The sequence below is a fragment of the Leucoraja erinacea genome, chromosome 7, assembly GCF_028641065.1.
Source record: "Leucoraja erinacea ecotype New England chromosome 7, Leri_hhj_1, whole genome shotgun sequence".
Taxonomy (NCBI): Eukaryota; Metazoa; Chordata; class Chondrichthyes; order Rajiformes; family Rajidae; genus Leucoraja; species Leucoraja erinaceus.
Window position 1 is genome coordinate 48,658,123 of NC_073383.1, and position 23,817 is coordinate 48,681,939.

Genomic DNA, 23,817 nt, shown 5'->3' on the forward strand with positions numbered 1-23,817 from the left:
TCTCCATAATTATATTGAAACTAATGGTATTGTGATCACTGGACCCGAAGTGCTCCCCAACACATACCTCCGCCACCTGACCTGTCTCATTTCCTAACAGGAGGTCCAGCACTGCCCCTTCTCTAGTAGGTACCTCTATGTATTTCTGCAAAAAACTATCCTGCACACATTTTACAAACCATCCAGCCCTTTTACAGAATGTGTTTCCCAGTCTATGTGTGGAAAATTGAAATCTCCCACAATCACTACCTTGTGCTTACTACTAATATCTGCTATCTCCTTACATATTTTCTCTTCCAATTCTTGCTCCCCATTAGGCGGTCTATAATATGCCCCTATAAGTGTTGCTACACCTTTCCCATTTCTCAGTTCCACCCAAATAGCCTCCCAAGACGAGCCCTCTAATCTATCCTGCCAAAGCACTGCTGTAATATCTTCCCTGACAAGCAATGCAACACCTCCACCTCTTGCCCCTCCAATTCTATCACACCTGAAGCAACAAAATCCTGGAATATTTAGTTTCCAATCACACCCATCCTGTAATCATGTTTCACTATCGCCACAACATCATACTTCCAGGTGTCAATCCAGGCTCTAAGCTCATCCACCTTTCTTACAATGCTCCTAGCATTAAAATATACACATTTAAGAAACCCATCACCTCTTATTCTCTGTTTATTATCTTTTTATTATTTCTCCCCTACATGTTGGGTCTGTGTGCTTCCCTTCTCTGCCTCCTGCCTCACACACTGTTTACTAGCTTTCTCTATTTGAGTCCCTCCCCCCAACCGTATCTATCTTGGAATCTAACGGCTTTAGTGGAGGTGCTTTTATATTTTATTAATTGAACATTATCCTGACTCTTCTTCCATGATGTAAGGTTTTTTTCCCTTCCACCTCTGTCTGATTAACTCTTTTTTCCCCCTGCTCATGGCATACCTTCCCTCCTAGATCCTCCCTGTGTTTGTAGGCCTCTGGTATGGATTCCTACACTTTTCATAAGAGGAGTGAGAAATATTCTGCTCATTTTTAAGCATTTCCTCTCAAATTTGACAAGGGAACAAGAGGAAAGTTTCAGAACATCTAATTAACCACAGTAGATAACAAGAACTGCTGCTTTCGATATCTCCATCAGCAATGAACTATTGTGGGCAACGCTGCATTTCTTCAACATTGTTTATGACTTAGTGTGGGAAACAGGAGTGGGAAGAGCCACCTTTACCTGTTCTGCCATTCAATAAAATCACCATCTCACAGCCGCTTGTCTGCCCAGCATCTGTATCCCTTTGACCCTATCAATATCTACCTATCATATATATGATTTATGTAGGAAGGAACTGCAGATGCTGGTTTAAACTGAAAATGCTGGAGTAACACATCGGACAGGCAGCATATCTGGAGAGTAGTAATGGGTGACGTTTCGGGTCGAGACCCTTCTTTCTGCATATATATTTTATCTTGTTTTGCACCAATTCAAATATTGAAGCCCATCCCAGCACAGTGTGGAAGAGGACATGCGATAGACAGCAGATGGGGAGTTGGCATCTGAGTAGACACAAAAGTTTCCAGCTATTTGACGGTCTTGGCGGAGGTAGCCTCTAATCAATCACCATGCCATCAGGTTTAAACAGCTAGGTGCTTTTAACAATGCTGTTCGCTGTCGATCTGGAGACAGAGGAATGTGAGCAGATATTTCCTCTGTGTGTTTTTGCTTGTACTTACCGCTGATCCACCACAGAACCTGTGATCCACCACAGAACCTCTGGAAGCTCCGAGGACACTGATTGGGGTCACTTCTACCCACTCTGGTTGCCTGCTGCTGGGTTTGAGGACCCACCTCATGGAGAGGCCCTTGATGGAGGGGTCACAGGCTGGGTTCAGATCCAGTTATAGTGCATAAGGGTGACAGGAGGAATGATGGGTTCCTGTTGCCTCAAGTAAGCTTCACAGGGCAACTGCTCTCACCGTCTGAGGAGACAACTTGGGACTGTAAATGTCCAGGGATGTTGAATGTACTTGTCAAATGCTTTGGGTCAGAACTGAAGGGTTCCTCACATTCACCCTCCATCCCTACAATGGAAAGAGTTCCTGTTACTCCTGGAGTCTTGGTGGTATTAGGAAGAGGTGGAATGCAGAATGCTGTGGGCCACCCTTTCGACCTGCATTTACAAACTGCCATCAATGCAGGACGTGGGAGTGGCTGTCACACAACAAAAGGAAGCACTGCGTCGAAGAAAGTTCCTTGGGTTGGAGATGTAAACCAACACCAGAAGATGTCAAACAGAGGAGGGCAGCGGTTTTAAGATAAGAGGGGAGGAGGCTTAAGAGAGGTAGATCTTTCACACAAAGGGTAGTTTGTATCTGGAATGAACAGCCAGAGGAGGTGGTGGAGGCAAGGACAGTAAGAGCATTTAAGAACCATCTGGCCAGGTGCATAAATGAGCAGGCCATGGGGGGATATACAATTCAGGTAAGTGAATTGTCACAAATGGGCATGATAGTCAGTGTAGACATTGTGGATTGTAGGGTTCATTTTCTGTGCTGTACAACTCCATGACTTGAAGATCTGCCCCTAGTGTGAATTTTAAAGAGTCCATAAAATCCTCCAGTAACATTCCATCCTCGATCAAAGTCATCATAACCAGATGATCTCTTTGCCGAAACAATATTGTATCTATGAGTTCTTATAATATGTTCATTATCCACCCTTTCTTATCTATACACTATGGTGACAAGTTAATTACAATTCCCTAACAGCAATGATGTACAGAAGCATCTGGTAGCTGAAGACGTGGCCACAATTAAAGCTGAAGTCATAGAGCGATCAAAGTTGGATAGGCCCAAGATCCAGAATTGAAGAAGTGGAAAAGTCCAGGAAAGTTGCAGTGCAGACAGAGGTCCGAGAGAAAGACAGCGATAATGCTGTAGATCCTGTAAGAAAGTTATTATGATTGTGATTTCTCTGTGGAAATTTGCCATACTCTGATAGTCAATAATTAGATTAGAACAGTAAACAAGTATTTTTTACAGGAGAATATAAACCATGTAGAAATCTGATATGTAAACGTGTTTTAATGCACATTAACAAAACTAAACAGGAATCATTCCATGAAATTTTGCTTTAAAATGATATGTTATTAATAGCAAGAGGGTAGAACTTGGCAGTGAACAAAAATGATTTGACTTGTCAGTTTTGGCACCACTTTTGGAAAAAAAACATATCCCTTGTTCTTCCCTTCCCCAGGCTCAGCTTTATTTTGCCACATTCTGATTTTTTTTTAAATTACTGTAAGAATTCTCATGATTGAACTCTGTGCCAAGGAGAAACTTGGGATAAAAGAGATGCTTTTACTGGTATGAGACTTACTTGTTGGTCAAAAGGCTTTGTGACTCATGGCATTTATAATGTCCGAAGATTGATGAGGGTGATCTAGAAGATTGAAAAGTCACAACTTAAAGCAGTGTTGAAATGTATTTTTCCTGCTCTCTTTTGCTGCCTCTCCATTAGTAACCGCAGTTAGTAATTGTGTCTGCGGTTAGAGGAATACCTTGTACAGCAAACAGGCAGTCTTGAAGTGGCTGACTTCAGAGAGTCTAGTGCCTAGAGTCATTAGCAGTAAAATAAGTCGGATCTTTCTTGCCTGTTCCTTCCATCGGGCGTTGTGGATTGCAGAACATTTGTTGTAACCAAGTCCTTCTCCAAATCAAAATACCACAGATGCTGGAAATCGGACGTAAACACTGCAACTGCTGGAACCACTCAGCAGATCAGTCAGCATCTGCAGAGAGAGAGAAACAGTGTTAACGTTACAGGTCAAGGACACCTTGACAGAACTGGGAATATTCAGAGAGCAATTCTGAGATTTATTTTGTGAGACCTGAGTTATATTGAGGCCAGATCATTGAGATGAGAGTTCTGATGCAGTGTTTCGATCTGAAATGTCAACAGTTCTTTTCTCCCCACAGATGATATCTGATACACTGAGTTCCTCTGGCAGACTGCTTTAGACTCCAGCATCTGTAGTATCTTGAGTCCTCAATGAGAACAATTTTTGTTCCAGAAAGCACGAGTGATGAAGCATTTTTGAGCATTGTGCCAAATGTAGCAGTTTTTATTCCCGGATTACTTAATGAAGAAACTTGAATTTCTCAATTTGTCATTGTAGGATTTGAACTTGCTTTTGTATTGTATTGTATTGTATTGTATTCTTGTATTCAAATTTTATTGTCGTTGCTTCACTTTGAGACAACGAAATGAATTTCCCGTACAGCAGTATCGTTAAAAAAAAAATCACAAGAAAAATAATAAAAATAAATAATAAATAAATAATAAAACATATTAAAAAAATAAAATTGAAATTGAATTAAAAATTTAACAAAAGCACAAACACAAAAAGTCCACAACACAACATAACATAAATGGCACCCAGGTGAGGAAGGCACCATAGTCCAGCCAGCCTCCCCTCCGTGTCCATCCGTGGTCGGGGCCTTCCGAGCACCTGCAGTCGCCGCCCCCGGGTGGCCCGATGTTCAGGCCCTCACGCCGGGCTGGTGGAACGCTGACGCCGAGCCCCGACGGTGAGCATCCTCCTCCTCAGCGGCCCGGACCTTCTGATCAGCCGCCTCCCGCTGCCGGAGTCTGCAGCTCCTGAGTCCACAGGTCGAGCTGGGCAGAGTCACAGGACCCCGCGCTGTCCATCAGCGCCGCCCGCGTTGGGAGCTCTGCAAACCGCAGCTCCTTGATGTTAGTGCAGCAGGTCCAGCACTCCGGGCTCCAGACGGCGACCCCCGGTAAGGCATCGCCAGCCCCGCGATGTTCCAGCGCTGTCCCGCCGCTGCTGGAGCTCCGGTCGATCCCGGCAGGAAAGGCCGCGCCAATCCAGGTAGGTAGACGCGACTCGAATAATAGTCGCGTCCTCACCAGGAAGCGGCTGAAGGACGGTATCCCCCGCACCGTGCCCTCTTCCCCCACATAAAAACACAAAAAAATACACTTTTAACATAACAAAATAAACAAAAAAAACAAAAAGATACCGGGCTGTAGGTGGAGGCTGCTGGCACCAACGCCACCGGAAGTACAAGAATTTTCTCTGGGTAGTTAGCAAAAATTCTGTTTTGGTAACATATATTCTACCATACCCATCTCCAGCAGTGAACCCATTTTGTTGAACACAGGGTTGCTAAGACCTAGGGTGGCACTGTGGCGTCACGGATAGAACTGCTGCCTCATAGTGCCGCAGACTCCTGACTTATGGTACTGTCTGTGTAAGAGTTTGCATGTTCCTCTGTGACATTGTGGGTTTCACCCGGGTGCTCTGGTTTCCTCATATATCCCAAAGACACGCAGGTTTGAAGATTAATGGACATCTGTAAATTGCCCCTAGTGGGTAGGAAGTGGATGAAAAAATGGGAGAACAAAGAACAAGTGCTGACGACTGATCGATGGTCAGTGTGTAATCGGTGGGCTGAAGGGCCTGTTCCAAGTTGTATCTTTCAATTCAATTCAAGAAATAGAAGCAGGAGAGGCTATTTGCCACTTGCAGTGCAGCTGCTGCTGGCGCCAATGATGGCAGCCCCGGTGTACTGCTCCTTGCTGTATTGTATGTGTTTGTTCGTTTGTGTTGTCTGTGAAAACCCTATATTATTAATGTTTAGTGTTTTCTGAGTCATTCGTAACTGTCACTGTATGTCATGTTGTTACTTGTGGGTGGAGCACCAAAGCAAATTCCTTGTATGTGAATACTTGGCCAATAAACTTACTTACTTCCAGGAGCCTGTTTCTGGTTAACCTTTACAGCTAACAGCTTACTTTTATCAAAGATATAACTAACTATAAATAAATAGTAGAGGAAAGTGTTAGACAAATAAATTTCACAGTAGCTGAACATAGATCGGATACTGGCTAATGAAATATATATAAATATACAGATATAGATAAGCTAACGGGTGAAATTTAACTGAATTTGAAATGGCACCGCCTTCTTAGGGACAGAATAATAAAAAGAGCGGAGCTAACAGTATATCATCAATTTCGGAAGTCGAATAAATGTCGGACCCCACAGACGTGTGGGACACGCATTACAGTGTCGAACACTTCAGACACTGTAATTTTATCTGTCAATTTAAAAATAAAATCACAATATGTCACTATTATGTGTTTTTTTTTCAAGGAAAATTGCAAAAGGGATCCACCAAGGAAGTTAATAATATAAACGCCCCCCAATTATCCAGAGTCCTGAGGTACGGATGCACCGTAATAAATAAAGGTACTAAAATCAGAGAAAATGCAAGATGATAAACAGAAGAAAATGGGAGGAATCACACTATGTAGCTGGAATATAAGGGGTATTAATGAACCAATTAAAAGGGGCAAAATACTAGCTCAGTTGAAATCATATAACACGGACATTTCTTTTCTACAAGAAACGCACCTTAAACATCAAGACCAGATGAGATTAAGGGCGAAATGGATAGGCCAAACATTTCACTCCTCATACACATTGAAATCCAGAGGCACCGCAATTATTATTCGCAAAGGAATACCATTCAAATCAAAGAATATTATATCAGATAAGGAAGGGAGATACCTTATAGTCACAGGAGAGATTTATGCTACGCCAATCACCTTGGTAAACATATACGCGCCAAATTTTGATAATCCTCAATTTTTTAATAAAATTCTGAATAAAATCGCAGAATCTAACTACCAAAATGTTATAATTGGAGGAGACTTCAACTGTGCTTTAGATCCGTATTTAGATAAATCGACGCAAAAACAAAGAGGTAATATGAAATCTAAAACTAGGGAACTCTTAAATACATATATAAAAAATACAAATATAGCAGACGTTTGGAGGATCGCGAACCCGACAGGAAGGGAATACTCGTTTTATTCAATGGTGCATAAAACATACTCACGTATAGAGTATTTCCTAGTGGATTCAAAACTAATCCTTTATACTCTTAACCCTAAATACCACACCAATACGATTTCAGATCATTCCACGCTATCTTTTGTTTTAAAACTGGAAGGAATCTCTACGAACAAATCGTTCTGGAGGTTTAACTCGCAAATTTTGAAAGACCCACAAGGGAGTATATATCTAAAAAAACAAATGGATCTATTTTTTGAAATAAATGATACATCAGATATTTCGCCTACTTTATTATGGGAATCCTTCAAAGCATTTATTAGAGGAGTCATTATCTCGTATCAAGCTTTTCAAAACAAAAAGAATAAAAATGAACAAAGACAATTAGAAGAACAAATCAGACAACTAGATATAGATAATGCTAAAGATCCAACTATGGATAAACATAATAAAATTTTAATTCTGAAATTTAAGCTAAATAAATAACTATCAGAGAAGATTATAAGATTATTCCAAATTACCAAACAAGAATGTTTTGAATTTGGGGATAAACCCCATAAACTTTTGGCACGCCAACTGAAAAAACGGGAAAAAGATCATGCAATTTTAAAGATTAAATCAGATAGAGGAGAATTATTAACACTACCTAATGATATCAATAAAAGATTTGCTCAATATTATAAGAACTTATACACATCGAAAACGCTAATAGACAATAATAAAGCTTTAGAATTTCTGAACGATTGTAACCTCCCAAAACTAGAATTGAAAGAACAAGAGGAACTGGGAGCACAAATTACAGCTAAGGAAATAGAAGACACAATAAACACACTTAAGAACGGAAAAACACCAGGACCAGACGGATTCAGTAATGAATTTTATAAATGTTTTTACGATACAGTGACCCCACGTCTACAGAAAATGTATACATTTGCTTTTAAAGAACAAACCTTACCTGAAACACTAGCAGAATCAACGATCACACTAATACTTAAAAAAGATAAAGATATAGAAGAACCAGGATCATACAGAGCTATTGCATTGTTAAATACTGATCAAAAAATATTAGCGAAAATACTAGCTAGAAGACTAAGTCAATATGTCAGTAAATTAATAAATAAGGATCAGACGGGATTTATACCTAAGAGACACTCATTTAATAACCTGAGACGTCTGCTTAACATAATGCACTCTCACAAATCTCAAGAACAAGAGTTATCTATCATTTCATTGGACGCAGAAAAAGCGTTTGATCAAGTAGAATGGGATTATATGTTTAAAGTACTGCAAAAATTTCAAATGGGAGAGAGCTTCATCGCATGGATAAAATTATTATATAATAAACCCACGGCTAGAATATTAACTAATAATATACTATCTACGAAATTCCAATTAACAAGGGGCAATAGACAAGGGTGTTCATTATCACCGCTATTATTCGCTCTGGTAATTGAACCTTTAGCTGAAAAAATTAGAACACATCCTGACATCTATGGGTATAATACAAAACATTCAAATAACAAAATATCCTTATACGCAGACGATGTATTACTATATATCACACCCAAAACCCCAAATCAGTATACCAAACATATTAAACCTAATCGAGGATTTTGGATCTTTCTCAGGATACAGAATAAACTGGAACAAAAGTGAAATTATGTCGATAAAACCGAAAGACTCAACACATCTTTTGAAATTCCCCTTTAAAATAGCTACAGAAAAATTTAAATACTTAGGAATTGAAATCACTAGAAATTATCACGGTATGTTTAATGCTAATTACAGCCCCTTACTTAAGAAATTAAACAATCTAATTAAATTCTGGAAAACACTGCCGATGTCTTTAATAGGTCGAATAAATGCTATCAAAATGATATTTTTTACCACAAATCCTATATTTATTTCAATCAATTCCAATATATCTTCCAAAATTTTTTTTCAAAAAATTAGACTCAGACATCACAAACGTTTATATGGGATTATAAATCCCACAGAATACAAAGAGCACACCTCAGTAAACCAAAAGAGATGGGTGGTCTAGCGCTACCTAACTTTATGTACTATAATTGGGCGGTAAATATTAAAAATATGATTCACCTGCTGGACAACTCTGCCCAGCAGGTGGACTGGATTATAATGGAGAGAGAGGACTGCGCTCCTGGTAATACAGGAGCGACTCTCCTCTCACCAACGAATTTGAATAACAAACAGTATAATAAAAATCCAATGATACATAGTACAATTAGAACTTGGAAACAAATAAAACAGAACTTAAAATTAAGAAATCTATCTCTGCTAATGCCAATAGCCAATAATCCTTCGTTTAAACCCTCAATTATAGATAAATCGTTTACACAATGGGAAAGAACGGGAATCAAAACGCTCGGAGACCTGTATGAATTAGGGAAATTATTACCATTTCAACAATTACAACAGAAATATAACTTGAAAAATAATCAATATTTTAAATATCTTCAAATCCGTGATTATCTGAAAAAATATACAAAAGACTATTATAATATGCCCCCAGATTTATTAGATGAAGCCATGAAGATAAAGGCTGAATCAGCAAATCTAATATCATACTTATATAATATTATATTGAATATAGAAATACCTACAACAGATAATATTAGAAGAGACTGGGAACAAGAACTAGCTATAAAAATTTCAAAAGAGAGCTGGGATAAACACTTATTATATGTGCATAAATGCTCGATCAACGTACGACATACTCTAATCCAATATAAAACATTACATAGACTATATTATTCAAAAACTAAAATAAATAAACTTTTCCCCAATGTCTCACCCATTTGTGATAAATGTCAGTCACAAGAAGCTAACATAGCGCACTCTTTTGGTTTCTGTATAAAAATTCAAAAATTCTGGAACTAAATATTTGAAATCTTTACAAAATTATTTAAAACAAAACTACTACCCAAAGTAGAATGGATCATTTTTGGAATATCGGAAGGTAACCCAGAATTAAATATGTTTCAAAGGAACTTACTTAATTATGGGCTAATAATGGGAAAAAAGCTCATACTTAAATTTTGGAAAAATGCTCCAATTCCAACAACAAAAATGTGGATTTCAAACATGTTCGAAACACTACACTTGGAAGAGATCAGACTCCTCCTAGCAGGCAAAGCAGATCACTTCCAAAATACGTGGTCTGCATTTATGGAACTATTACAAGCATAAGGTGCAATAATAAGTTAAAACATAAAGGCTACCAGGACCTGGTAATGGGGGGTATAAAATAAATTTTTAATAAAAACACGGTTGGTATATCCTTTTTTGCGGAGTTTTGTGTTACAATAGAGCGATTGATTTTCCTTTCTTCTTTTTTTTCTTTTCTTTCTAGGGTCTTATTTCCTTTCTTTACTTCCTTCTCTAATTCCTTCCCTAAGGGGTTCTCTTCTCCTAACACTTTCCTGCACCTTCACGATTCTTGCTTACTTTCCTTACTTCTTTTATTTCTATCTTTTTTTAAAGCTCAAAAAATGAAGTGGTACAATATAATGTAATAAGATATATGCGATGTATTAATGTGAATTTCCTGTACCGCTAATAAAAATATACTTACTTACTTACTTACTTACTTACTTACTTACTTACTTACTTACTTACTTACTTACTTACTTACTTACTTACTTGTATGCCCAGTGCCATTTCCTCCACTATCCCCATGCCCCTTGATCTCTTGTTATTAATGAACTTCTTCTTCTTGCGTATGGCGTGCATAGCCTAAAGTTGGACAACTTGGTCTATTTGATCTTATTTGATTGTGCAGGTCGGGTTGATTGCATTTGTCGAAACAGGGCGGACCACGTGAGGGTTGCAATCTTCCACCCCATTAATGAACTCTGTGACCTGGTCTCTACTGTGTGGAAATTTACAAATGTTCGCCATCCTCTGTGCGAAGAAAGCACCCCTTTATTCAGGCCTACTCACAATGCTTGTTCTAGACTTTTTGTCAGAGGGAAATATCCTCCTATTAGTCAGGCCACCTCCAGGTGCTATCACTTACATACACACTACGGGCAATTTACAGTGGTCGATTAACCTACTAATCTGCACACCTTTGGGATGTGGGAGGAAACTGGAGCAACCAGGGTAAGCTCAGAGATAAATACAAAAAGCTTGAGTAACTCAGCGGGTCAGAGAGTATCTCTGGACAAAATAAATAGGTGACGTTTTGGGTTGAGACCCTTCTTCAGTCTTGGGTTTAAACCAGCATTTGCAGTTCCTTCCTACTAAGCAAACGCACAGTTACAGGGAGAATTTGCAAACTCCACACCCACAGCACCAGAAGTTAGGATTTAACCCAGATCTCTGGTGCTTAGAGACATCGGCTAGACCAGCTCTCCAACTATGCCACCCCTACATTTGAACCCACAACACCATTGAACCCGCAGTGGGCCTTGCTGCATTCCATCATCTGCACAGAACCCTGGAAAGTTTGGTTTAGTTTATTGTCATATGTATCGAGGTACAGTGAAAAGCTTTTGTTGCGAGCTAACCAGTCAGTGGAAAAACTATGCGTGATTACAATTGAGCCATCCATAGCGCACATGTATACAATAAAGGGAATAATGTTTAGTTCAATATAAACATAGAAACATAGAAAATAGGTGCAGGAGTAGGCAACTCAGCCCTTCGAGCCTGCACCGCCATTCAATATGATCATGGCTGATCATCCAACTCGGTATCCTGTACCTGCCTTCTCTCCATACCCCCTGATCCCTTTAACCACAAGGGCCACATCTAACTCCCAACATCTAATATAGCCAATGAACTGCCCTCAACTACCTTCTGTGGCCAGTAAAGCCCAATTAAGGATAGCCCCAGGGTCTCCAATGAGGTAGAAGGCAGCTCAGGACCACTCTCTAGTTGTTGAAAGGATGGTTCAGTTGCCTAATAGCAGCTGGGAAAAAACTGTTCCTGAATTTGGAGGCGTGCGTTTTCACACTTCTGTACCTTTTGCCTGATGGGAGAGGGGAGACTCTTTCTTGATTATGCTGTTGGCCCTGCCGAGGCAGCGTGAAGTGTAAATGGGAGCAGGCACGTGCCGTGAGTAATTACTCAGGGTAGGCAGTCAGTCGGCTTTAAAAAAATCTTAGCCTGCGCATGCGCAGATTGTATGCGCAGACCGTAAGCTGTCAGTCGACTTTTATAAAGTCTTCAAAAGCCAAATCTCTTACTAAAGTACCGTATTTCCCGGCAATGAAAATGCACCCCATTTTGAGTTGCTAAATTTTGAAAGAAAGCTGGTGGGACATAGAATTTATCACGCTCAAAAAAATTAAAATAAAGAAAGCAATTTGCCCAAGACTTCCAAATCTCCTCCAGTCTGAATTACTGAATGGGTGGGGGGTGGAGAGTGGCAGCAGGTGGAGAGAAAAACGGGAGCACACTGGGACAAGTTGAATCAGTTGTGATCTTATTGAATGACAATACTTCAAGGGACCATCTGGGGGGAGAATTTATTTCACCGCATGTGGGGAGTCTAGCCACGGGTAAAGTTGTGGGGAGGGCAGGAGCATTGAGAAGGAGAGGGTCGGGGATCATGCCAGTAACTCACTTACCGTTGCCACCGCATTGTGGCTGGGGAGGGAAGCAGCTCCGGTGGCTGCGAGTGGCCTGGGGACCGGACAGCGGAACTGGACGCCACCTCAGCGCCTTCTGCAGACCTGCTCACCTCTGGCAGTGCTCTCCGTCTGAACATCTCCCACCTGCCACTCATCGGCTTCGCTCATGTCAGCCACTTCCCGCAATTCCTTAAATTCCGAAGCCGAGTAACCTCAATTGGTCCCTTGATTGCGTTGTCGGAATTTAAAGATTTGCGGGGACCGGCTGACATGAGTGAGACCGGCAAGCGGCAGGAGGGAGGTTTTCAGACGGAGAGCACTGCCAGAGGCAAGCGGGGGCCGGAAGAAGGAGCTGAGGTGGCGGCCGGTTCCGCTGTCCGGCCCCTTGCAGCCACCCGAGCTATTTCTCCTCCGGCCACAATGCAGTGGCTCCATGCCTGGAACGTCGTGGCAAGTGAGTTGCTGGCATGATCCCGACTCCCTCTTTCTCAACGCTCCTGCCCTCCCCGCAACTTTACCCCAGGCCGGTCTCCCCACACGCTGTGAAAGGAACTCTCCCCTCCCCAGCGTCGCTGTCATTTTACAGCCACTTCCCATCAGCTGCCAGCAATGAGGGATAGACTTGGCTCTCCCTCAGTACAACATCGTTCTTGATGTTGCGTTACTGAGGGATAGCCAAGTTTATTTTTCTTGGCTAACAACCTTCCAACTTCGGCTTCCAAGACACATGTAAATTTTCGTGCCTTATTTTTGTGCAAAAAATAGCGTCTTCATTGCCGGGAAATACAGTATTTAAAAACATATAGCACCAAGAAATTTACTTACCACATCATTTGTACACAAACTCCATTCTTCTCTCTCTGTTTCTTAAGATACTCTTAAGATAATGGCAATCCATGTTTGAAAAAAACCGCCAAGAAACTTGCGCTGCGCATGCGCAATACTGCAAAGGCAGAATTTCAGCTGCCTTCAGTACCCTGGAAATTGACGGCTTGAAGCAGCGTCGACGGCATGTCAGCTGCACAGACCTTCGCATGTTACATGTACTGCGGATGAAAGGCACGAAGAATTATGCCTACCTAAGAGATCGATCCTATGCCTTTACTATTTATATTTAATAATTATCATTTTATTATTTTAGTCGGGGTAGGCAGTGCCCACCTTGCCTACCTTGACGGCACGTGCCTGAATGGGAAGGAGGTTGGTTTGTGTGATTGAGGGAATTGTGTCATCACCGTCAATCAGCGAGCAACAGTGGAATCACTGTCGCCCTTGGATTTAGCCATTGGTCTCATTGAGCCATTGAAGTGCGAGCATTTCAGGCTGAAGGTCAGTCTATGCCTGTCAACAGAAGTAAAAAGTGGAGAGATCCATGTGGATTGAACAGTTTCCAGCGCTCCTGCACAAATGCACCGTCTACTATAAGCTTTAGCGTGATTTCCCCTGAACGGATGGGTTGTAATAAAGTAGTCGAGTCAAGTCACATTTATTTATATAGCACATTTAAAAAACATCTCTCGTTGGCCAAAGTGCTTTACATTTGTTATAAGAATAGTATAATAGTGGTTGCAATGGATGGTTCTGACTGAAAATTCATGAGTGGAGTGGAGTTGGTGCCGGAAATGAATTTCTCTGAAGCAGAGGCAGAACTATCAGAGTTTCTAACCTCTGGTCTGTGACACCCCATGTTGTGAACTGCCGTTTTATCACGTTCCTGTGATGGCCTTATTGCAAAGGTCAGTGAAAGCGTTTTGGTGCGGTGTGTTAACAGGTGTGTAGGTACAGTCAGGATGCCAGGCAGTGAATGTGTAGGGGTGGAATGTCTGAAAGTCTGATCATAGTTGAAGGAGGAATGTTTGATCATAGTTGAAGGAGGAATGATGGACCAATTCCCAATAGCGCCCTGAGACATTTAATATCGACACCTACAGGAGATGTTTAGGTTTTTAATCAACACTGCATATCCGTGCACTGGAGTACACTGGAGACTCGCTACGAACCATGGCTCAATGAGCAACCTCACTCATAAAATCCCTGAATCAATTGTGCCTTTATGCACAGCTGCTGTCTCTCCATCCAGCTCCAACCTGGATCCCACACAGTTGTCAATTCATCTGATCTGCACACCCTTCAACCAAAGAAGGAAGCTCAGGTTCAGAAATGGAGATCAGACTGGGTTTCCACAGCAAACTGCTGCTGCCATCCTTGCAGCCCCTAGCTTCCTCGCTGCTGATGTGGTCAAATATATTTTGTCATTACAGGATGCAAATCGTTACCATGGGAGTACCTGTTTACTGGAGGTTACACACTCACAAGCACTCCTCTGTGACCACCATTCATCTTCTGCAGCCACAATTGCAGTGTTAAAGATTCAAAAACATTTAACATTGAATAAAATAAATATATACTTTAGTCCCGGCTGAAAATCGTTTTTTTTTTCGGCAGCCAGCCTGCTGATACCACTCTGTGGGTGACTTCTACACGCCCAAGACTAGAACCAAACTGATGCCTGATTCACACAATTATGTACTGCTTGCTGATGTTGGACGGGTATCTCAGATTGATGTCTAACACTCCTCATGATTGTCACATTTCCAAATATTTCATTCACGTAATTGTTGAATTGAACAATTTAATTTTGCCTCGACTTTTGTTTCCAGATTTCATTAATATTAATCTTGGTTTGGGTTTCTCTTTCAGGCTCTAAATGGATTTGTACTGGTTGTCACAGCAGATGGGGTTATATTCTATGTCTCTCCGACAGTCCAGGACTATCTGGGATTTCACCAGGTGAGCCTGAATGTGCCCTGTTCTGTTCTTTGTATTTTAACGGGCCCTGTCTTGTGTGGAGTTTGCCTGTGACCGTGTGGGTTTCCTCCAGGTACTCTGGTTTTATCACACATCCAAAAACGTGCAGGCTGGTAGGTTAGTTGGCCTCTGTAATTTTCTCCTTTTGTGTGGGTGAGTGATAGACTCAGGGACAGTTGTGCGGAGAATACAATGGGTTCAGTGTGGATGGCAGCTGGATGGTTGACATTGACTCGGAGGGCTGGAGGGCCTGTTTCTAGGTTGCATGCGTCTAAGCCTGCAGATGAATAGTTTTCCTAGGATAGGAATTTCCGAAATGGAAGCAGTTATATATTTTCAATGCGTAGGAAGGAACTGCAGATGCTGGTTTACACCAAAGAGAGACACAACATGCTGGAGTAAACTCAGCAGGTCAGGCTGCATCTGTTGAGAAAAAGAATAGTTGATATTTCAGAGTCATAGATACATAATAATAATAATATATTTTATTGTCATTGCACATCAGCGCAACGAGATTTAGTATGCAGCTTCCAACCGATGTAAAAGAAAAGTAAAATAAATAAATAAACTGTGTGACGTGACCATCCGAGGGAGACAGTCCAGGGGGGATGGGGGGCACTCAGCAGGGCCGGTTCAGAGCCGCTATAGCTCTGGGAATGAAGCTGTTTCTGAGTCTGGAGGTTCGGGCGTAGAAGGCCTTGTAACGTCTGCCGGAGGGAAGTAGTTCGAACAGTCCGTTACAAGGGTGGGAGGAGTCTTTATGGATGCTGACGGCCTTCCTGAGGCACCGTGTGTGGTAGGTGCCCTCCAAGGCTGGTAGCTGTGTCCCAATAATATTCTGCGCTCTGTGGACGACGCGCTGAAGAGCTTTCCTCTCCGCCTCCGTGCAGCTGAGATACCACACAGAGATGCCATACATTAATATGCTCTCTGGTGCAGCGGTAGAAAGTTGTCAGCAGCTGTTGGGGCAGACCAGTCTTTTTTAATGTCCTCAGGAAGAACAGTCATAGATAATAGGTGCAGGAGTAGGCCATTCGGCCCTTCGAGCCAGCACCACCATTCAATGTGATTAATGTACTTCCCCTTTTCCTAAACTTCGAGACCCTTCTTCAGATTGAGAGTCAGGGGAGAGGAAAACTAGAGTAAGTAAAGGTGGAGCCCACAGTGGTCCATTGTTGGCTGTGGAAGAGGTGATATGAAGGATACCAACAGGGGCAGGATGACTCGGAAGGGCGAGGGATGGAGAGAGAGAGAGAATGCTAGCGTTACTTGAAATTAGAGGAAACAATATTCGTACCGATGGGTTGTAAAATGCCGGAGCAAAATATGAGGTGTTATTCTTCCAATTTGCATGTGGACTCACTGACAGAATTGAAGACCAGGAGAATTGATATGACTGAAGAATTGGGATTGGGAGAGACTGCAGGGGAGACAAAGGAATGCTTGCGACTGAGGGAAGGCATGAGATTAGGTGAGGCTGAATGGAGGTTGGGTCATATTGAATGGCAGAGGCAGCCTAATTGGATGAAAGCCCGCCAGCCACTGCTATCTCTTTGTTGTTACGTTGGGCAACTGTTCAATGTCAAACCTAGTTTCCAATGTGCAAAGTTTTGGGTCTTTCTTTTGCCAGACTGATGTCATGCACCAGAGTGTGTTCGAGCTGATTCACGTCGAAGACCAGCAAGAATTCCGCCGGAACCTTCACTGGGCCTTGAATCCACCGGCCGTGAACAAGGCAGACAAAGGTAGGCCAGGCAAGTGGGGGGAACGTATGTGGCGCGTGCTTCCTTTGTTGGTCCAAATGATGGTCCAATTCTATACCGCCATCGTAGAGTCTATCCTCACCTTCTCCATCATGGTCTGGTTTGGCTCAGCCACCAAGCACGACATCCGGAGGCTGCAACGAATCCTCCGATCAGCTGAGAAGGTTATTGGTTGCAACCTTCCCTCCATTGACAAACTACACTGCAAGGGCCAGGAAGTGAGCGGATAAGATAATCTCTGACCCCTCTCACCCTTGCCACAAACTCTTTGAATCACTTCCCTTCTGAAAGGCGACTCCAGACTGTCAAAACTGCCACAGCCAGACAAAAAAACAGCTTTTTTTCCATGAGTAGTAGCTCTACTCAATAACCAAAAATCTGTAGCCTCCTTTTTTTCTGGTATCTTATTTAATTCACATGTTTAATCAATAATGTTTTATTATTAATGTTTTATGTCTCATTCCTAACTATCACTGTATGTCATGGTGTAACTTGCGGGTGGAGCACCAAGGCAAATTCCTTGTATGTGAATACTTGGCCAATAAACTTAATCTTATTTCTTAACTTATTGTTCTGAGGCACGGACGTCCATACATTGAGAAGGGTGGAAAAGCCAGATGAGGGCGCCCAAATGTGAGCGAGAGAAAAGGCTGTGAATCATTAGATGGGGATGAAGGGAAAACTGAATACGATGCTGGTATTGAGAGGGATTTTGAAATCCACAAAGCTAACACACAGGTGCAGCAAATAGTTAGGAAAGCAAACCTTAGGTTAGTTTGCATTGCCAATAGATTGGATGGTGAGGGTAAAGAAATCTTGCTTCATTTCTATAGGGATTTGATGATACCATAAGCTGGAACGCTGAGCAAAATGATGCCTCTTGTACAGGGTGTGGAATGAATGTTCATGGATTGGGCATTCACCACTGAGGGGAAGTTCGGTAACCAGACCTAAATTTATGCAGCTCAGCAGATTAAGAAGCAGATCATATCAAATAATTAAGAGGCTTCACTGGGTAGATGTGGCGTTAATGTTTATTTTAATCAGGATGTCTGGAACGAGCAATTACTGTTTCAGAATAAGGAATTAGCTGTGTTGGGTTGGAAGTGAGGAATGAATAATCTGTTCTACGGCTTAAGGATACAATACTAATGCGGGAAGACAGTACAATCTGCAACCCCGTGAGGCTAACTGAGCTCGTGTCACAACCACTGAATTATCTGGGCCTTTAACGTGCAGTTTTACTGAAGTGTTGTCTAGTATCAGAAGCAACATTTGGTCCATGTGATTCACTGCACCAGCTTTCTCACTGACCTGCTGTGCCATAGATCCTCTCTGAATGTAATTGTACTTCATATGAGAGACTTGACCTGCAGAAATGAGTGACATTATAACAAATATGCTTTGTGTTCTTTTGAGGATTGAAGTCTACGGAACCAAATTTCAACAAACAGCAGGTTCATTGTTCATTTTGCACAATTAATTGGGGACAAAATGCTGTTTGTATGTAATTTGACCATAACAGGACTGAGGATGAAGTTGACCGAGCCAGTGACGCACCTTAGGTACAAGTCAACATCCTCAGTGGTAACTCGCAGTGCCTGATGCTCTCTTCATTTGATTGCCAAAATATGTTCTTATCAGTGTTAAACATTGGAGGCCATTCAAGGTATTCGCTTGAAAATTCATAGTGGAGGGGCACTGGGCCAGTTAGATTAGAATTACAATCACCCTGTTAAGATCACCTATCCCTACATTAATCAAGACTTTAGGAAGGAGCTTTGGTATTGGGTGTGTCTTCTTGCACTGGGTAATGTTTACCAAGGTTGGAACAGCCCTGGTAATCACATTCCTGCCCAACAGTGGATTTCCCATTGAGGACATTGCCTCGTATTCAAGGTGTGTTATTGGCAAGGTCAACTCCAACCCCAGGTCTGCTGTAAGATCTCCATGATTGCACACCGGAGATCCTGCTGCCCTGTGCTACCCACGGGCTCTCTTAGGAAACAGGGCACGCCTGAGCAATTAATCTCCTGCACCAGGAGAATTGCTCTCTGCGTCTCTCATGGGCAGCGCAGTGGACCAGCTGGCAAAGCCACTACCTCACAACTGTAGTGACCTGGGTTTACTCCTAGCATTGGGTACATCTATGGGGAGTTTGCACATTTTCCCTGTAAAAGCATTGATTTCCCACGGGCACTTTGTTTTCCTCCCACATGACAAAGACAGTTAATTCATAGAAACATAGAAACATAATTCACTGCCATAATTTGTTCCCACTGTGTGGGTGAGTGGTTAAATCTGGGGAAGAGGGGTGAATGTGGAGTGGAACACTTTTCTCATTTATGCCTCATTTTCAATGCCACCTTCAGGTGAATGGGTTGCATCTACATCTGTAATTCCCTACGGTCCTGAGCAGCTACCACCAGAAAACACATCATTCTTTGAGAGGAACTTCATCTGCCAGTTTCGCTGTTTGTTGGATAATTCATCTGGCTTTGTGGTAGGTTGCTGTTTTCAATAATGACATAGGAGTGATATCGTGATTTTAAAAAAATGTAGTAACAAGCATTTGTAAAATCTGTCTCCAGCATGAAACAGCTAAGTTTCAAACTTGCATAGAAGTAGGTAATGGTCATTGGGCACAGAAACAGATTCTTGGCCATCGTGTCCATGCCAGCCATTGTGCTTATAATAGTCCCATTTAGCTGCCACATGCCTTGGCAATTCAAGTGCTCACCCAGATGTTTCTTTAAATGTTGTGAGAGTCTCTGCCTCCTCTACCCTCTCAGGCAGTGCGTTTCAGACTCCAATTACCCTCTGGGTGAAAGATTTCCCCCTCAAATCCCCTCCAACTTCCCACCAGTCACCTTTGTACCAATGTCCTCTTATTTTAAACACCTCATTCACTGTGTCATCATAAGGATTGCAGTAAAGTGGAATACTGCAAGCTGACGTTCATTTAGTTCAGCACTTGTGTATCTTGGAAACCTTGTCGCCTTTTCTGTGAGTCTGGGAGTGAAGAATGGGATTTTACTCTTGCTTCCAATATCTGAGCAGCAAGCTTGATGTTGCAGTACAATACTCGGGGAACGTGACCTTGTGTTATCATGATAGTCCGAGAGCTTGTGAACCAGGGCTTTTACTGCTGAACCTGCTCATTCCCATTTATGGTAAAGTACCGTGGAGTGGTCTGGAGAAGAGCGAGTTCCATGTTGCCTCGACCAACAAACCTCATCCATCTGTCGGTGTTGATGTTGGTTTCTTATTGTCACATGTACCGAGTTAAAGTGAAACACTTCGTTCTGTGTGCTTTCCAGTCAAATCATATAATCCATGAATACAATCAGACCATACACAAGTTCAACAGATGGTGCAAAAAGAGCAATGAAACTTATTCCAGAATATAGTGTTACAGCTACAGAGAAAGTGCAGATAAAAAATAAGTAATGAGGTAGATTGCGAGATTGGGAGCTTTGAGAGGTCTGTTTCGTAATCTAATAACAGTGGGGAAGAAGCTGTTCTTGCATCTAGTGGTACATGTTTTCAGACCAGGGTGTCTCTTGCTCTGCATCATCCAGTTACAATGCCCTCCATAATGTTTGGAACAAAGACACAATTTTTATGTATTATTACTGGGCAGTGCATATTAAGAATATAATTTATTGGCTGGATAGTTCTACCCAACAGACAGAATGGATAAAAATGGAGAAAGAGGATTGTCATCCTTGTAATATAGGAATGATCCTCTTCTCCCCGAAAAAAACTGAATAACACAATATATAAGAAGAACCCAATTATATATGGTACAATAAGAATTTGGAAACAAATAAAATTATCTTTAAAATTAAGAAATTTATCATTATTAACGCCAATAGCGAATAACCCTTTATTTAAACCATCTCTTATTGATAAAACATATAACCAATGGGAAAGTCTTGGAATTAGAAGGATCGGGGATATGTACGAAATGGGAAACCTACTATCATTCCAACAATTACAATTAAAATTTAAACTGAAAAACAACCAATATTTTAAATATCTTCAGATGTGCGATTTCATGAAAAAGTATATACAAGGATATCAAAAAATAACTCCTGAATTATTGGAAGAAGCAATGAATATTGAAACTGACTCACAAAAATTAATATCATATTTATATAGTAGTATTCTAAATATAGACCTATCATCGACAGAGGTACTTAGAGAAGAGTGGGAACGGGAACTAATGATAAAAATTACGAAGGTTACATGGGAAAAGTACTTGATATATATTCACAAATGTTCGATTAATGTAAGACATAATCTAATTCAATTTAAAATTTTACATAGATTATAGTATTCAAAAACAAGATTGAACAAATTTTATCCAAATATATCACCCATTTGTGATAAATGTCTATCCCAAAACGCAACTATAACACACTCCTTAGTTTCCTGCATAAAACTTTATAGATTTTGGAGTGATATTTTCGAAATATTTACAAAATTATTCAAGATAAGAATGGAACTTAATACTGAAATGATTATATTTGGAGTAATGGAAGATGGGAATAAATTGAACACATCTCAAAATTTATTTTTTAACTATGGTTTAATAATAGCAAAAAAATTAATACTTACATTTTAGAAAAATACATCAATACCAACGCTTAAAATGTGGATTGCAAGTATGTTGGACACCGCACATCTTGAGGAAATGCGATTCCTCCTAATGGATAAATCAGACCAATTCATAACGAGTTGGTCTCCATTTGTCGTCTTTTTGGAATCATATGGTGCAACACAATTTTAAAAACTGTTTCAGGACTGGATGAGGGTTGGTCAAGATTATAAACAATGATCTCCTTACCCTTTTTATTAAAAAAAAATGTATGTCCTATTTTTTTTTTTTTTCAATTTTCTTCACTCATTCGTCTTTCTTCATTTTCTTCACACACTATATATCTCATGCTTTTCTATCCTTTACTATCTAATTTATTTTTCTTATTCTAATCTTTCTTTAATATAACAAAAAAAATAAGAAGCTGTACATAAAATGTATTATGAAAATATATATTAGGCACTTTGGCCATATGATTGTACTTATTTCTAATAAAATAAAATATTTTTTAAAAAAAAGACACGTCATTTATTTATTTGCCTCTGTACTCCAAAATTTGAGATACGTAATAGAAAAAAAAATCACATGTGGTTAAAGTGCACATTGTCAGATTTTATTAAAGACCATTTTTATACATTTTGGTCTAACCATGTAAAAACACAGTCTTCCCATTTCAGGGCACCATAATGTTTGGGACACGTGGCTTAGCAGGCGTTTGTATTTGCTCAGGTGTGTTTAATTACCTCTTTAATGCAGGTATAAGAGAGGTCTCAGCACCTAGTCTTTCCTCCAGTCTTTCCAGTCTTTGGAAACTTTTATTGCTGTTTTGAAACATAGAAAATAGGTGCAGGAGGAGGCCATTCGGCCCTTCGAGCCAGCACCGCCATTCATTGTGATCATGGCTGATTGGCCCCTATCAATAACCCTTGCCTATCTTCTCCCCATATCCCTTGATTCCACTAGCCCCTAGAGCTCTATCTAACCCTCTCTTAAATCCATCCAGTGACTTGGCCTCCACTGTCCTCTGTGGCAGGGAATTCCACAAATTCACAACTGTTTGGGTGCAAAAGTTTTTTCTCACCTGTCTTAAATGGCTTCCCCTTAATTCTAAGACTGTGGCCCCTGGTTCTGGACTCGCCCAACATTGGGAAAATGTTTCCTGCATCTAGCTTGTCCAGTCCTTTTATAATTTTATATGTTTCTATAAGATCCCCCTCATCCTTCTAAACTCCAGTGAATACAAGCCGTCTTTTCAATCTTTCCTCATATGACAGTCCCGCCATCCCAGGGATCAATCTCGTTTATCATGTTTATCAACATGAGGACCAAAGTTGTGCCAATGAAAGTCAAAGAAGCCATTATAAGACTGAGAAACACGAATAAAACTGTTAGAGACATCAGCCAAAACTTAGTCTTACCAAAATCAACTGTTTGGAACATCATTAAGAAGAAAGAAAGTACTGATGAGCTCACTAATCGCAATGGGACTGGCAGGCCAAGGAAGACCTCCACAGCTGATGACAGAAGAATTCTCTTCATAATAAAGAAAAATCCGCAAACACCTGTCCGACAGATCAGAAACACTTCAAGAGTGTCAAAATCTGACAGTGTGGATTTGTCAATGACCACTGTACGCTGAAGACCACATGAACAGAAATACAGAGGCTGCACTGCAAGATGCAAACCACTGGTTAGCTGCAAAAATAGGATGGTCAGGTTACAGTTTGCCAAGCAGTACTTAAAAGACAACCACAGTTCTGGAAAAGGGTCTTGTGGACAGATGAGATGAAGATTAACTTATATCAGCGATGGCAAGAGCAAAGTATGGAGGAGAGAAGGAATTGCCCAAGATCCAAAGCATACCGCCTTATCTGTGAAACATGGTGGTGAGGGTGTTATGGCCTGGGCATGTATGGCTGCTGAAGGTACTGGCTCACTTATCTTCATTGATGGTACAACTGCTGATGGTTGTAGCATAATGAATTCTGAAGTGTATTGATATATCCTATCTGCTCAAGTTCAAACAAATGCCTCAAAACTCATTGGCCGGCAGTTCATTGAACAGCAAGACAATGAGACAAACATGCTGCTAAAGCAACAAATGAATTTTTTAAAGCAAAAAAATGGTAAATTCTTGAGTGGCCAAGTCAATCACCTGATCTAAACCCAAT

The 23,817-nt window shown here is 41.0% G+C and overlaps 1 protein-coding gene across 1 annotated transcript in view; it reads left to right on the plus strand.

Annotated features, from left to right (window-relative positions):
* LOC129698976 (aryl hydrocarbon receptor-like) overlaps nucleotides 1-23,817 on the plus strand; it is a 114,767-nt gene that overhangs the window by 62,845 nt on the left and 28,105 nt on the right. The window contains exons 4-6 of the mRNA XM_055638518.1: nucleotides 15,173-15,262; nucleotides 16,911-17,025; nucleotides 19,416-19,546. Of these exons, the coding sequence (XP_055494493.1) occupies nucleotides 15,173-15,262; nucleotides 16,911-17,025; nucleotides 19,416-19,546 (336 nt within the window). The remainder of the gene's footprint in view (nucleotides 1-15,172; nucleotides 15,263-16,910; nucleotides 17,026-19,415; nucleotides 19,547-23,817) is intronic.